Consider the following 15,690-nt stretch of genomic DNA (forward strand, 5'->3'; position numbering starts at 1 on the left):
TTTGGTTTGTTTGTTTGTTTATTAGGATTTTAACATCATGTTTTACACCCTTCAGTTACATTCACGACAGAAACGGTAGTTACACAAGATTCATCGGTTTACAAGGTTATATCGAACACAGTCATGGGCAATTTAGTGTCTCCAATTCACCTCACTTGCATGTCTTGCACTGTGGAAGGAAACCGGAGCACCCAGAGTAAACCCACGCAGACACGGGAAGAACATGCAAACTCCACACAGAAAGGACGCAGACCACCCCACCTTGGGATCGAACCCAGGACCTTCTTGCCGTGAGGCGACAGTGATACCCACGTGCCACCCGATGTGTGATTTGAAAGGTGATTGGTTGGACATAAATTTGTAATGGGTACTATAAGGGGCCAATCACTTATCCAAATCAAGTTTTGATTTTTACTAAATTATTATAATACAGCTGGAAAACTTGCCTTATTTACTTTCATTTTCATGGTATAATGTGACAAAATGCAAATAGTTCGATAGGAATGAATGATTTTCTCTAGGTACTGTAACCTTTTTTATTGGTGTTATTATGGTAGTTATTCAAAAAGTCATCAAATAGCATTTAAGATCTTATCCTTAAAATATTCACTCAAATAATCGTGTAGTACATAGATCTTATTACATTTAACATTATTTATCTTTAAAACATTACCATTCTGACATAGTTTTAATTTAGTAGTAGCCTGAGTTGATTTACTGACAATAAGGTAACTGCATATGTCCATCACTGCATGGCTGATAAAAGTCATTGACATTGCTTCTTGCATATGTTCCATCCTGGCATGCAAATCTAATGTACTGTCCATGAGCTGAGTACATTATTCTCTTTTGTCCATAATATTGCTGTATGTTATAGGTATCCATCTGTTCTATGCTTAAAATGCATGGTTCTGAAATACAATGTAACATGAAACAATTCATTAATGAATTAATAGTGAAAACAAAATCCACTTTTAGGGAAACAGCTAAATTATGAAATTCTATGTTCATTTTGGCTTTTTAATTGCACACCTGTAGTTCAGGCATTTACAAATTTTCTAAATATCCTCCCATTACCTGACATTTGGATTTATCAAAATACTAAAACTAAAATAAAAATCATAATCTATCTTACTTTTTGCCATTTAAAATGTAAACATTGACTACACTGACTTTACGGTTCACATATACTGCTCATTGACCTTTAAATTAATAACTGCATAAACAAAGCAACAAAGCTAAAATGATACTTCATTCAAGCATAAGTTAGATGGTAGTAGGGCTGGATGGTATATCACAAATATTGATATATTCGATATTATTTTTTACACAATATTAAAAATGACCATATTTGTTATACTGAGTATGCTTTGGATACCCAGATTACCATTAAAACAGCTCAAGAGAACTGTTTAACTCGCTCTGTGTGTGTGTGTGTGAGAGCAGGTACACATGTGCAGTTTTCACCATGTTCATCACACACACTTAAATCTACCTCACAAATATTTCATCATCTCAAACATCATCCACTGCAGCTGAGTCAGGGAAACACTTTAGTCATATCGCCCTGTCCTAGATGGTGGTTTCATAGTTATAGAACGTACATGACATCCAATAAATAAATAAACATGGTAATGAGCAATTACCACAACTGTAGCACATCTGGTACACTTACTAATAAAGCAGTGCTTTGACTAGTGTAAGGCCACACTGTTGTTTACTTCAGTTTCCTTTACAAATAAATCGTGTCCTTAGGGTTTAAGAGTACCTAACTTCATATTAGTAAAACAAACAGACATAAACTGTATGGAACACTGACCTGAATAAGTTATTAGAAAACACTATTTAGTATTAAATATCCCTACACTAACTTTCAATTACTTCCACAGTGAGGGACAAAGACTACGTTATATAAAAATAGAAATTTTATTAATTATACTAATCACACTGGTCAGCTGGGCAGCTACAGACATGAATGGCTGTGTCTCAGGGTCAGGAAGGGAGTGACTGAGGCCTGCAGTAGATACACATTTTGTTCCAGAACAGATATTCAATGTATTCAATTCGATGAGACTGGTCTTCACTGGAATAAAATGCCAGACCATTTATTCATAGGAGGAGGAGGTTGTGCCAGGCTTCAAGGTCTCAAAAGACCATTCAACCATTATGTTGGGAGGCAACTGTGTGGTTGACTTTAAGTTGAAGTGCTTCACTAAATCACAGGAGAGTGCTGAAGAACATCACCAGGTCCTCTTTACCAGTTAAATGAAAGTCAAATCCCATAGCTTGAGTGACTGTTAGAATTTTCCAGCCACTTTGAACCAGGAATGGAGAAGTATTGTTAGGTCAAGGGCATCCCATTTAGGATCCTTCTTATTTTAGACAACGAATTAATAATGTAAGGTGAGATGTTTTATACTTTGGATTCTCTTTAGGTCTGTAGGTTTGAGTAAGTAAATAAGTAAATGTTTGTGTTATTTGCTTGGTTACATCTTTTTTTCTTACAGCGAAAACAGCATCTGATTTAAAACCTTATTGCAAATTTAATGTAACAATGTGAGTCATATACTGTTACCTACTTAAACACTTTAGCATTCCATTCCATTTTCCTTGATGGCAGGTAAGGGTGGGATTCCCAGTCATAGTATAGAATTGGGGACATGAGTATGAAATGGTTTCACCACTGTTGTAAAAGGATTTCAGCAAAGTAGTCAACACTGCAAATTCAAAAACTGGAGGAGGCTCACATGTATCTCTTGCTGTTAACACACAAAAACATGCAGCTAGTGTATTATATTTTACCAATTTGGTAGTTGATCAAGCACAGTTTAACTAATGTCTTGTGTTTGCACCTGAACATGTAGGGTATGGACTGCTCCATTTTCCATCAAATCTGCATGTAACCGATGACTCTCCCCTCATGATGAACCTACTGTTAATACATTGGAAATGTAAAGTATGTTGGGGTTTAAAAGGTGGCACTATGCCTGGGAATCCATTGACAATTCTAATATTAATGAGTTTCTCCTCCTTGCAAATAATCTCTGTGAAAGAAGAGAGAAAGAAGATAGACAAACAGATTAACTGAGTTAAATATTACACTGCTTTAAATAAAAACATCTCTGTAAGTACATTGTACATTTATTTTTATAAAATATATTGCTTACATACACTTTGGTACCAGAGATGGTGACTTCAGACTCGACTCGGACTTGTTTCAAATGACTTGGACTTCACTCATGACTCACAAAAATTGACTCGTAAACAACTCGTAAAAGAGTCCCTAGCATCAGCATTATTAACATTAGGTTTGTGTGATAATTACATATATATGTTACAGCCAGCTTTAGACGTAGTGCTGAAGCGTCGCTCGCTACACAGTTTGAAGTTCACTTCATTTGAATTTTTTCGTTACCTTTGGATTGGAATCTCACTTAAAATGGTGAAATAGCCTGTGTAGTGCACTTCACAGGAACAACTGGGGTGAATGGAACGCTCCTACAGAATTGGCGCTAATGGTTGAAAGACTTTCTGAACCAATCAGACCTTCTGATTTTATTTTTTAGTAAAAATGCTGTTATTTGCATTTATTCAGTTTGCGTCACACAGATGATGTTTTAATGAAACGCTTGATTGGCTTTCTAATGAGTTTGTGTTTTACTTAACAATCGGGAAAAGTTTGGAGGTTTTTAATTATAAGCAAACATTTACAAAATAACGGATTATATTCCTAATGGGACAACACACAGTTATACATTTAATAGCATCTGGAAGAACATAAGCTAAGGTAAGCAGTGGTTATGATTTTTTTGCTGTGTTTTGGATTTTAGCAGCTGTGCCGTGATTCATTGCACGCTTTTGTTTTGCAATGAAAACAAAACGTATCAGTTTAAGCCTTTAACTGGTACCTTCTTGTTATGGAAATTACATTCATTTGCACAATGACTAGGAAAGTAAAGACACTAAGTAAAATGGCAAAATACAGTTGCTAATCTGTTGTTGTTTTTTATCTGAACTTACATATTATTTGTTTATATCTACGCTACATTTCCAATGTATGTTTTGTTTATTGACTCGTGACTTGACTTGGATTGTAGCCTAAAGACTCGTGACTTCACTTGGACTCGTATTTTGTGACTTGTAAACATCTCTGTTTGGTACACACAAACATTAGATTCCATGACCTAAAACTTACAAGGTTTGTATTAGCATTTAGGTAGCAAGTTTGCTTAGGTATGTGCTGGCCTTACCACAAAAAAACTCATAATCATTATACTTTGACATGTTTGGCAACTATTAAATTACTGACCATAGAATGTAATTGAGACTTAGCATGAAAACCAGTGAAAACTAACCAACTTATACACTGAATATATATACAGTGTATCACAAAAGTGAGTACACCCCTCACATTTCTGCAGATATTTAAGTATATCTTTTCATGGGACAACACTGACAAAATGACACATTGACACAATGAAAAGTAGTCTGTGTGCAGCTTATATAACAGTGTAAATTTATTCTTCCCTCAAAATAACTCAATATACAGCCATTAATGTCTAAACCACCGGCAACAAAAGTGAGTACACCCCTAAGAGACTACACCCCTAAATGTCCAAATTGAGCACTGCTTGTCATTTTCCCTCCAAAATGTCATGTGACTCGTTAGTGTTACTAGGTCTCAGGTGTGCATAGGGAGCAGGTGTGTTCAATTTAGTAGTACAGCTCTCACACTCTCTCATACTGGTCACTGAAAGTTCCAACATGGCACCTCATGGCAAAGAACTCTCTGAGGATCTTAAAAGACGAATTGTTGCGCTACATGAAGATGGCCAAGGCTACAAGAAGATTGCCAACACCCTGAAACTGAGCTGCAGCACAGTGGCCAAGATCATCCAGTGTTTTAAAAGAGCAGGGTCCACTCAGAACAGACCTCGCGTTGGTCGTCCAAAGAAGCTGAGTGCACGTGCTCAGCGTCACATCCAACTGCTGTCTTTGAAAGATAGGCGCAGGAGTGCTGTCAGCATTCCTGCAGAGATTGAAAAGGTGGGGGGTCAGCCTGTCAGTGCTCAGACCATACGCCGCACACTACATCAAATTGGTCTGCATGGCTGTCACCCCAGAAGGAAGCCTCTTCTGAAGTCTCTACACAAGAAAGCCTGCAAACAGTTTGCTGAAGACATGTCAACAAAGGACATGGATTACTGGAACCATGTCCTATGGTCTGATGAGACCACGATTAATTTGTTTGGTTCATATGGTCTCAAGCATGTGTGGCGGCAATCAGGTGAGGAGTACAAAGATAAGTGTGTCATGCCTACAGTCAAGCATGGTGGTGGGAATGCCATTGGTCTGGGGCTGCATGAGTGCAGCAGGTGTTGGGGAGTTACATTTCATTGAGGGACACATGAACTCCAATATGTACTGTGAAATACTGAAGCAGAGCATGATCCCCTCCCTCCAGAAACTGGGTCGCAGGGCAGTGTTCCAGCATGATAATGACCCCAAACACACCTCTAAGACGACCACTGCTTTATTGAAGAGGCTGAGGGTAAAGGTGATGGACTGGCCAAGCATGTCTCCAGACCTAAACCCAATAGAACATCTTTGGGGCATCCTCAAGCGGAAGGTGGAGGAGCGCAAAGTCTCGAATATCCGCCAGCTCCGTGATGTCGTCATGGAGGAGTGGAAAAGCATTCCAGTGGCAACCTGTGAAGCTCTGGTAAACTCCATGCCCAGGAGAGTTAAGGCAGTTCTGGGAAATAATGGTGGCCACACAAAATATTGACACTTCAGGAACTTTCACTAAGGGGTGTACTCACTTTTGTTGCCAGTGGTTTAGACATTAATGGCTGTATATTGAGTTATTTTGAGGGAAGAATAAATTTACCCTTTTTTATAAGCTGCACACAGACTACTTTTCATTGTGTCAAAGTGTCATTTTGTCAGTGTTGTCCATGAAAAGATATACTTAAATATCTGCAGAAATGTGAGGGGTGTACTCACTTTTGTGATACACTGTATATTAGATGCTTAGTAACCAATTTAAGTATGTGTATCAGCAGCTAGTAAGATGACATGCTTATTGGATAAAGTAAACAAAAAGCTGTATTGTAAAATACATACTGTACACTTGCAGATGTACTTGAATAGTAAGACAGTATTGGTAGTACACTTACATTAGAACTGTATGTAATATGGTATGCAGTATCTGGTTTATTTCTGGGTAGCTGACTTGTAATTAGGATAGCTTGAGGACACAGGGCACTTTCAGATTGTGTCATTCAACGTCATTTACAGAATGTTAAAAATATCTGAATAACTTGGTTTAATAGCTGCAGATACCTTCACAAATAGGAAAAGGGTGGCTCCATTTTCCTCCAGCTGAGCAGCTGACTTCCTTGCTTCCACTTAAAACCATGTCGAGTTGGGGGCAGTAGAACTGTAATTTGTGTCCATACTTCATAGATGCATCATTTTTTGGCAGTCCAACCACAGACACTTGATTTTGAATCTCTTCAATCTCACAAATGGTTTCTGTCATTGGAAAAAAACATTGTAAATCATTCAGAACCCTTTGAAAAAGTGGTAGCAAGCCATGACTCTAAAACCTCAGTCCCTCTAACCCCCTCTAAATATTTGAGAACAGTTTGTTATCATTGTAAAACAAAAATGTGTGGGAAATCCCAGCACCAGAATACAAAGAAAAATACTTGTCATGAAGTTAGGGATAACAGAGCTAACCAATTAAGAAGGACAATATGATTGGTCAACGTTACTGTCACTTGAAATTGTTCCCTTATTAAATTAAATTGCTTCTCCTGAAGATTTATAGCTAGAACACCAATTACCAGCTAGCAATATCAGAGACAGGCTTTTAATTTAACCCCTCATATTACAACACAAACTGAATAGGCAGTATTTAAGGATTTATTTGCTTAGATTTGTATTTGTTTACATGTTAGTTATTTTTTATGAGTAGATAAGAATAAAACTAAACAATTAGTATATTATATTATTATACACTATATTGCCAAAAGTATTCCAAATCATTGAATTTAGGTGTTCCAATCACTTTCATGGCCACAGGTGTATAAAACCAAGCACCTAGGCATGCAGACTGCTTCTACAAACATTTGTAAAAGAATGGGTCGCTCTCAGGAGCTCAGAGCAGTGTCAGTGGATGCTGAGGCACATAGTGGCAGAGGTCGCTACAGACCTCCAAACTTCATGTGGCTTTCAGATTAGCTCAAGAACAGTGTGTAGAGAGTTTCATGGAATGGGTTTCCATAGCCGAGTAGCTGCATCCAGGACTTACATCACCAAGCGCAATGCAAAGCGCGCCCCCACTGGACATTCTCTGGAATGATAAATCACGCTGGACGAGTCTGGGTTTGGTTGCCATGAGAACGGTACTTGTCTGATTGCATTGTACCAAGTGTAAAGTTGGGTGGAGGGGGTATTATGGTGTGGGGTTGTTTTTCAGGAGTTGGGCTTGGCCCCTTAGTTCCAGTGAAAGGAACTCTTAATGCTTCAGCATACCAAGAGATTTTGAACAATTTCATGCTCCCAACTTTGTGTGAACAGTATGGGGATGGCCCCTTTCTGTTCCAACATGACTGTGCACCAATGCACAAAGCAAGATCCATAAAGACATGGATGAGCGAGTTTGGTGTGGAAGAACTTGACTGGCCTGCACAGAGTCCTGACCTCAACCTGATAGAACACCTTTGGGATGAGTTAGAGCGGAGACTGTGAGCCAGGCCTTCTCGTCCAACATCAGTCTCTGACCTCACAAATGTGCTTCTGGAAGAATGGTCATAAATTCCCATAAACACACTCCTAAACCTTGTGGAAAGCCTTCCTAGAAGAGTTGAAGCTGTTATAACTGCAAAGGGTGGCTGACATCATATTAAACCCTATGGATTAAGAATAGGATGTCACTCAATTTCATATGCATGTGAAGGCAGACGGGCAAATACTTTTGGCAATATAGTGTGTCACATAATGTGTATGTCATGTTTTTTAGAATATATCGAGGGCCCTGATCATTCCCCCCTGCTAAAAAGGCACTATTAACTAAAAGTGGCAGCATGAACTTTACACTTTGCTACTTATTTTACAACCACAGAAAACGACTGGGTTCATTTTCTATAATATGGAAATTAAGTAAAATAAAATGTATTAAAAAGGAATGCATGATAGAAACTTATACTAAAACAAAAATATAAGACCTCTGTCTGTAAAATAAAGCTTAAAGTTAACTATGTTATGCAACAGGACAATGACCAACATCTGAAAAATAAAAACCCACATCCATATTGTTAAAATTGAGCCTAGGGTGCACAGGATCCTATTGTTATTTTGGACCTATTTTTAGTGGGTACCAACTATTGCATACCAGGTACACTCCACAAGACCTACCATTTTGGAGATGCTCTGGCCTAGTCGTATAGCTATCACAATTTGGCTCAGATCCTTAATCTGGTTACAATGCAGCAACTTCAAGAACTGGCTCTTCACTTGTTGCCTTAAATATTCCATCCCTTGATGTGTCATTGCAACAAGATAATCTATGTTATTCATGTCACCTTACACTGGAGCACATCCTGAGCAGCTGTCCTAAAGCACTTGGGGAAGGGCGTTTCCGTTGGCGACATGACCACGTGCTGAAGGTAATAGCTGAGCACATCTGTAGCGCCATCGACCAGGCCAAGTGCCATAGACCCCCTGGCGAACATCCCAAACCCAAGCCAAGAACTCAAGCAGGCCTCCTAGGCACAGCACATGCACACTGGCAACTGAGGGTGGACCTGGGCAAGCAACTTAAATTCCCAGAGAACATCATCAAAACCACTCTTAGGCGAGATATTGTGCTGGTTACAGATATGATAAAGCAGGTGGTCATACTGGAGTTGACAGTACCTTGGAAAGAACAGATAGAGGAGGCCAACGAATGGAAGAGAGGCAAATACATGAAGCTGGTGGAGGAGTGCCACAGAAGGGGGTGGTGGGCATGGTGCTTGCCTATTGAAGTAGGGGCGAGGGGCTTTGCAGGAAGGTCACTTTGCAAAGTGTATAGCATCCTGAACAGCACTGGCAGAAAGCCATCAGACAAGCTTCAGAAGCAGCAGAGAAAGCTTCAAGATGGTTGTGGATTAGGAGGGACAAACAGTGGGCTATTGCTACTTGGACACAGGCTGGGAACTGATCACTCACGGTCGGGTTGCCTGGGTGAGGGTGTCTGTAATTGAAAGACGCAAAACACCCTATGACCCCAGGCACTATTACTGAAGATGTGTCCTAGTGCATCACTAGATGTATCATGTAAATATTCACTTCACCTGTCAGTGGTTTTAATGTTGTGGCTGATCAGTGTATATATATCGTTGCTATATAGAAAAAAAGAAAATAAGGATTTTTAACTCTAATGATGTAGTACTTTAGAACAGCAGGATATTTTGTTAATACTGGCATCTCAGAAGTAGTGGCAATTAGTATAAGAAGAGTTCCAAGACATTGAGGAGTTAAATATAACTGTTTGACATTGTAGAAACACACAATTATTTACAGTATATGTTATTTTGCAATAACTGGCAAAGACTTGCAATGACTAAAAAGACTTGTTTACCATCCTATAACTAATTTTAATACTGAACAAATATTTTTTTATTTACTATTAAACTACAGTCACTCAGAATCTTACCTACACATCTGGGAAATGAGTCACTCCAGTCTCCATTTTCATTGCATGTGATTTCATTAGGTCCGTCTAGATTAAGTTCAGGGCTATTACATCTGAATTGTAACGTATGTCCAGGTCGTATTGGGCTATCATAATTATAAATTCCATCAACTGTGATGTTCCTATCAGTTTCAGGTGGAATACATGACAATTCTAAAAAAAAGAAAGCACTGTTTTAATATATTGCTCATGGAATATAGAAATGTTAATTTTTAATGCTGCTCTTTTGGATATAATTGTAACTGAGTACAATTAGGTTATTTTTCATCTCCGTTCTTCTATAAAATAAATAGTGAGCATAATGTTAGCAACACTGCTGGTAACAGCAGTGCCTGAGTTCAAGGGGGCCTAATCCTGGGCTGGGTTCACAAACTCAGAAAATGCATGCCATTTTATAAACCTAGCCATTGGGAAGACACATATCAGTGCACCCTTAGTGAGTTGCATCAGGATTGGCATCCAGCGTGCAAACTGTGCCAAATTAGATATGCGAACAAACGGTCATTCTATAAATGCATTGTCACTTTAGGCAACATAAAAGAGAAAATGACATCAGATAAGTCCTTACAACTAGTCAGTTTTGCTGCTATTTATCATTTTGCTTGTCTTTTTTGCTAAACTCCTTACACTAAAGGAACAGTAAAAGCATGTTTCATTTTTTTTATTTTATTAAAAAAGCCATGTCATATATAAGGCAAGAACCCTAATGTTAAGAAAGCAATGGCAAGTTTTAAGTGCAGTTCACCCCATCATACTCCCTCAGTTACAATTATATCAACATAAGAAAGAGCACACTAAATGTACAGTATATTTAGTTTGAATCTTTTTGTTACAAAGTTAACTATTAAAATAGCTTCAATATCAAATAGTTAGAATTAAAACAGGTTCATAATTATTGTAAAGTAAAAATCCTAAACACACATTTACACAAGAAGTCTTATTATATAAAAAACATACTTTGTTACCTTTACACTCAGGCAAGCGGTTGCTCCAGCCACCAGCCAAACATGTTCTAGTGTCTACCAAATTCACCATGTGGTAGCTAAAAACAATTTTAGATAAGAAAGTGTTGTGGAATTTGAACATATCACAATTATTTCAGAGTAGATGCTTGCACTCACCCTTTTTTGCATATGTATTTGATAGTGGTTCCATAAACAAAATCAGTGCCATTCACTATCATAAAATTGCCATTCGGAATGTCACTAGGAAGTTCACAACGCTTACCTTTTAAAATTGAAAGACAAAACTACAATTAGATATAATTTAATAAAATATGCCAGGTTTACTATATGACAGGTTTACTATTATATAATTCTAATTTTAAAACATTTCAGAAATATTATATATTACATGAAAAAAATTGCCAAACATCAACTGGCCTTAAAATAAATTAACTGCCATCTTAGTTATAAAATGAAACAATTAACTGAATTCAATTAAAAAACAAAAGAAAAAAAATATATAAAATGACAGGAATATAAAATTCTGAAAATGGACTCACTGTCCATTTTTTTTTTTTTTTTAGCTCCAGGACCACCACAGAGTAGGTATTATATGGGTGGTGGGTCATTCTCAGCTCTGCAGTGACACTGACATGGTGGTGGTGTGTTAGTGTGTGTTGTGCTGGTATGAGTGGATAAGACACAGCAATGCTGATGTAATTTTTTTAACACCTCACTGTCACTGCTGGACTGAGAATAGTCCACCAACCAAAAATATCCAGCTAACAGCACCCATTGGGTCTAGAAGATGACCAACTCAAACAGCAGCAATAGATGAGTGATTGTCTCTGACTTTACATCCACAAGGTGGACCAACCAGGTAGGAGTGTCTAATAGAGTGTATTTAAAAACTCCAGTAGTGCTGCTGTGTCTGATCCACTCATACCAGCACAACACACACCAACACATCACCACCATGTCATTGTCACTGCAGTGCTGAGAATCATCCTGACCATTGAAGAACAAGGTGAAAGCAGGCTAAAAAAAGTATGTAGAGAAACAGATGGACTACAGTCAGTAATTGTAGAACTACAAAGTGCTCCTATATGATAAGTGGAGCTGATAAAATATAGAGTCAGTGTAGAAATGCTATGCCTCATCTAATGTAACACATATTCAAAAATAGAGGAAATCAAGAGGGGTTCAATTATTTTTATATCACTGTATTTAAATCTAAACACTACTAAAATGCATACTTTACTTTTAAACCAGGGGTGTGTGAAGTTTTCCATTTTCCACAATACAACTTGTTAAGAATTAAAAACAGAAATCTGGATATTGAAAGTTTGGGTCAGGACTGAAAAGAAAAATCCCTAAACTTACACAAAATACTTTCTATACAAGAAAATTATATACTTACGTGAACATTCAGTTTTTCGAGTCTTCACCCATGTGTGCCCATCACAAATAAAAGTGATTCTTCCTGTATATCCTTCCTGACAACTGTAGGTTAATTTATCTCCCTGAGTATATATGCTCTTTAGAGAAGAATTAGAAACCTTTGCATTTTCGACTTGAGGGAGCACCTTTGGACAGGCTGACTGATCAGACAATCGGATGACACCATCTGTTGCAATAACCACAATACTTTTAGTAATATTATTTTATTAGTGTTCATATGTATTTTGAGCCTTATTTAATGTTAATAGCATGTTTTTTTAAATAGAATAAAGAAACAGTAAAATGCCAGCATAATACTATTCATAATAGTATTAATACTATAAATAATACTATAAATTAAGTCCTACCGTCACTTGATAAAGCAAAAACCCTGACAAAGTTAAAAAGGAATAGGACAATTAGACTTGGCTCCATTCTTCAAAAAAACAAGTTTACTGACAGAGTAACATTTCAGCCTCAGTATTTCTAAACTCAGACCTGCCCATTTCTGTGTACATGAATCAGAACTTACGGTCAATATTTGGAAATAGGAAAAAATGTTGTTCTCAGGTAGTTAATGATTAACTGTTCTACAGAGAATTATTTGTCATCTTCAGTGACGGTCAAACATTGACAATCATTTACATGTTAGACAAAATCCATGCTTACAAAGCTAAGTGATTTTCTCAACAGGCTCAGTACAGTCAAACTATTATAAATCATGGACAAACTATAATCAGACCAGCACCCAGAATCACCTTTGCTAGGGATGGAACAACAGTATCATCATTGAAAAACCAGGGCAACTCATATGAATGTTGAGTAGACATCAAAAGCAGACTTCACTTTCTAGTGGGTAGAGCTTTGGGCTATCATCTAAAAGGTTAAGAGTTCGAATCTTAGCTCTACCATGCAGCCACTGTTGGGCCCTTGAGCAAGGCCCTTAACCCTCTATGCTCCAGGGGTGCTGCTGGCATTGTTTCACTGCATGCTTTGTTTGCCCCCTTTCATGCTGTTCTTCAATGGTCAGGACCCCCACAGGACCACCACAGAGTAGGTATTATTTGGGTGGTGGGTCATTCTCAGCACTGCAGTGACAATGACATGGTGGTGGTGTGTTAGTGTGTGTTGTGCTGGTATGAGTGGATAAAACACAGCAGCGCTGCTGGAGTTTTTAAACACCTCACTGTCACTGCTGGACTGAGAATAGTTCACCAACCAATGTTGGGTAGACATCAAAAGCAGACTTCAGTTACCTAGTGGGTAAAGCCTTGGGCTATGAACTGAAAGGTTGAGAGTTCGAATCTTAGCTCTGCCATGCATCCACTGTTGGGCCCTTGAGCAAGGCCCTTAACCCTCTCTGCTCCAGGGGCGCTGTATGATTGCTGACCCTGCGCTCTGACCCCAGCTTCCAAACAAACTGGGATATGTGAAGAAAGAATTTCATTGAACTGTATGTCTGTATATGTATATATGACAAATAAAGGCATTCTATTCCTCTATTTGGACCATACAAGCCTTTTTTGGGATTTTTGAGAGACACATGCTGGCATTAAGGTGACTTCTTTTCCTGGAAAGTTTTCCATGATTATTTTAGCAAGGTGATGCCAGGCCTCATTCAGTATGTGTAGGTACAGAATATGTGTGCTTGACTGGCCTGCCTGCAGTCTAGATCTTTCTCCTATTGAAAATATATGGTGCAGCATAAAGAGCAGAATCAATAGCCACAGGACTGTTGAGCAGGTGAAGTCTTGTGTCAAGTGAGAATGGACAGAAATTCCATTTGCAAAACTACAACAAGAAGTGTCCACAGTTCCAAAACTATTAAAAAATTTCATAAAGTGATTATATTCTAAATATGTTTATATTAAGGAATAACAATGAACTTGATCAGTGAAAACAATGGAAAATGACTTAAAAAATGCTTTAACTTTTCTGGAAATGAGGTTTGTACAAATGACCTGCCAGCAGTAACCTAAAATTACCATGCACTAAATACTCCTACTCAGAAGTAGGTAGAAGTAACACTATTTAGCCATAACATTAAAACCACCTCCTTGTTTCTACACACACTGTCCATTTTATCAGCTCCACTTACCATATAGAAGCACTTTGTAGTTCTACAATTACTGACTGTAGTCCATCTGTTTCTCTGCATGCTTTGTTAGCCCCCTTTCATGCAGTTCTTCAATGGTCAGGACCCCCACAGGACCACCAAAGAGTAGGTATTATTTGGGTGGTGGATCATTCTCAGCACTGCAGTGACACTGACATGGTGGTGGTGTGTTAGTGTGTGTTGTGCTGGTATGAGTGGATAAGACACAGCAGCGCTGATGGAGTTTTTAAACACCTTACTGTCACTGCTGGACTAAGAATAGTCCACCAACCAAAAAATATCCAGCCAACAGCGCCCCGTGACCAACTAGGTAGGAGTGTTTAATAGAGTGGACAGTGAGTGGACACAGTATTTAAAAACTCCAGCAACGCTGCTGTGTCTGATCCACTCATACCAGCACAACACACACTAACACACCACCACTATGTCATTTTCACTGCAGTACTGAAAATGATCCACCACCTAAATAATACCTGCTCTGTGGTGGTCCTCTTGGGGTCCTGATCATAGACGAACAGTGTAAAAGCAGGTTAAAAAGATATGTAGAGAAACAGATGGACTACAGTCAGTAATTGTTACAGCTACAAAATGCTGTAATTTGATAAGTGGAGCTGATAAAATGAACAGTGAGTGTAGAAACAAGGAAGTGGTTTTAATATTATGGCTGATCAGTGTATATATACTCTGCCAGTTTCCTGTTTGAAGATCAACTTTAAATACATTACTATCAGCTTTGTGTATGAAAAGCCACACCCCAATCAACGCATTTTTCCTCGACTCTGTGCAGGCGCCATCAACCAGCCAGCAGAGGTCGTTATTTTATCAGTTATAAGGTCCCTCTTTGGCTACCCGCCCTGTATGAACAACAAGCCAAACGTATGGCAGAGCTGAGAAATGTCAGCTCTGGTGTGCTAGTGTGTTTTACCGCTGCGCCATTAAGTACATTACTTAACTGTACTTTACATTTTTCATAATGAACCCAACAGTCCACTCACTGCACGCCATCTCACTGTTATTTAATAAGACAATATCTCCCTCCTGTAAATTGTTTGTCATCGTGCTACTTTTTCTGGTTTGCACTGTAGACCATCCATTGCTTTCAGAAGGTGTCAGGCAAGCCTTGGACTTACCTCTATTGGTTTTTGTATATGTATATAGGAAATAGAGTATGCTGTAGTAGTGATCTGTAGTTTAATTCCACCATTGCCCATTTGCTACTGTTGGGCCCCAGAGCCAGGCCCTTAACCTGCAATTGCTTCAATTGTATTCAGTTACAATTGAAAGTTGCTTTGAATAAAAGTGTCTGCTAAATGTCATTAATGTGTGAATGTAAACAGAGAGAAAGGCAATGTTATTCTTTGACAACATTCCATCTAGTATGTGTAGAGCAACACTGATCATTCTCTCACACACACCTCTCATATGGGACAAATAGGGAGCAACAG

General features: G+C 38.4%; 1 protein-coding gene across 1 annotated transcript; it reads right to left on the minus strand.

Moving 5' to 3' along the window:
- LOC134331076 (complement factor H-like) lies at positions 1 to 12,592 on the minus strand. Its single transcript, XM_063012332.1, has 9 exons — positions 12,498 to 12,592; positions 12,110 to 12,316; positions 10,867 to 10,972; positions 10,711 to 10,787; positions 9,707 to 9,898; positions 6,346 to 6,537; positions 2,853 to 3,044; positions 2,580 to 2,759; positions 1 to 911 (listed from the first exon to the last, which is right to left on the minus strand). The coding sequence occupies exons 1-9, from the start codon at positions 12,562 to 12,564 to the stop codon at positions 715 to 717; spliced, it is 1,410 nt and encodes a 469-aa protein (XP_062868402.1). The 5' UTR covers positions 12,565 to 12,592; the 3' UTR covers positions 1 to 714.
- Between the last annotated feature and the right edge of the window lie 3,098 nt (positions 12,593 to 15,690).

This window comes from Trichomycterus rosablanca, chromosome 17, assembly GCF_030014385.1.
Source record: "Trichomycterus rosablanca isolate fTriRos1 chromosome 17, fTriRos1.hap1, whole genome shotgun sequence".
NCBI classification, from domain to species: Eukaryota; Metazoa; Chordata; class Actinopteri; order Siluriformes; family Trichomycteridae; genus Trichomycterus; species Trichomycterus rosablanca.

Excerpts from the sequence above, each read along its gene's own strand:
- LOC134331076 (XM_063012332.1), bottom strand. The coding sequence starts at position 12,564 with ATGGAGCCAAGTCTAATTGTCCTATTCCTTTTTAACTTTGTCAGGGTT. Across the intron at positions 10,973-12,109 it reads TCGAAAAACTGAATGTTCAC|GTAAGCGTTGTGAACTTCCT; the intron begins GTAAGTATATAA and ends CAATTTTAAAAG. Across the intron at positions 9,899-10,710 it reads CCGCTTGCCTGAGTGTAAAG|AATTGTCATGTATTCCACCT; the intron begins GTAACAAAGTAT and ends TCTTTTTTTTAG.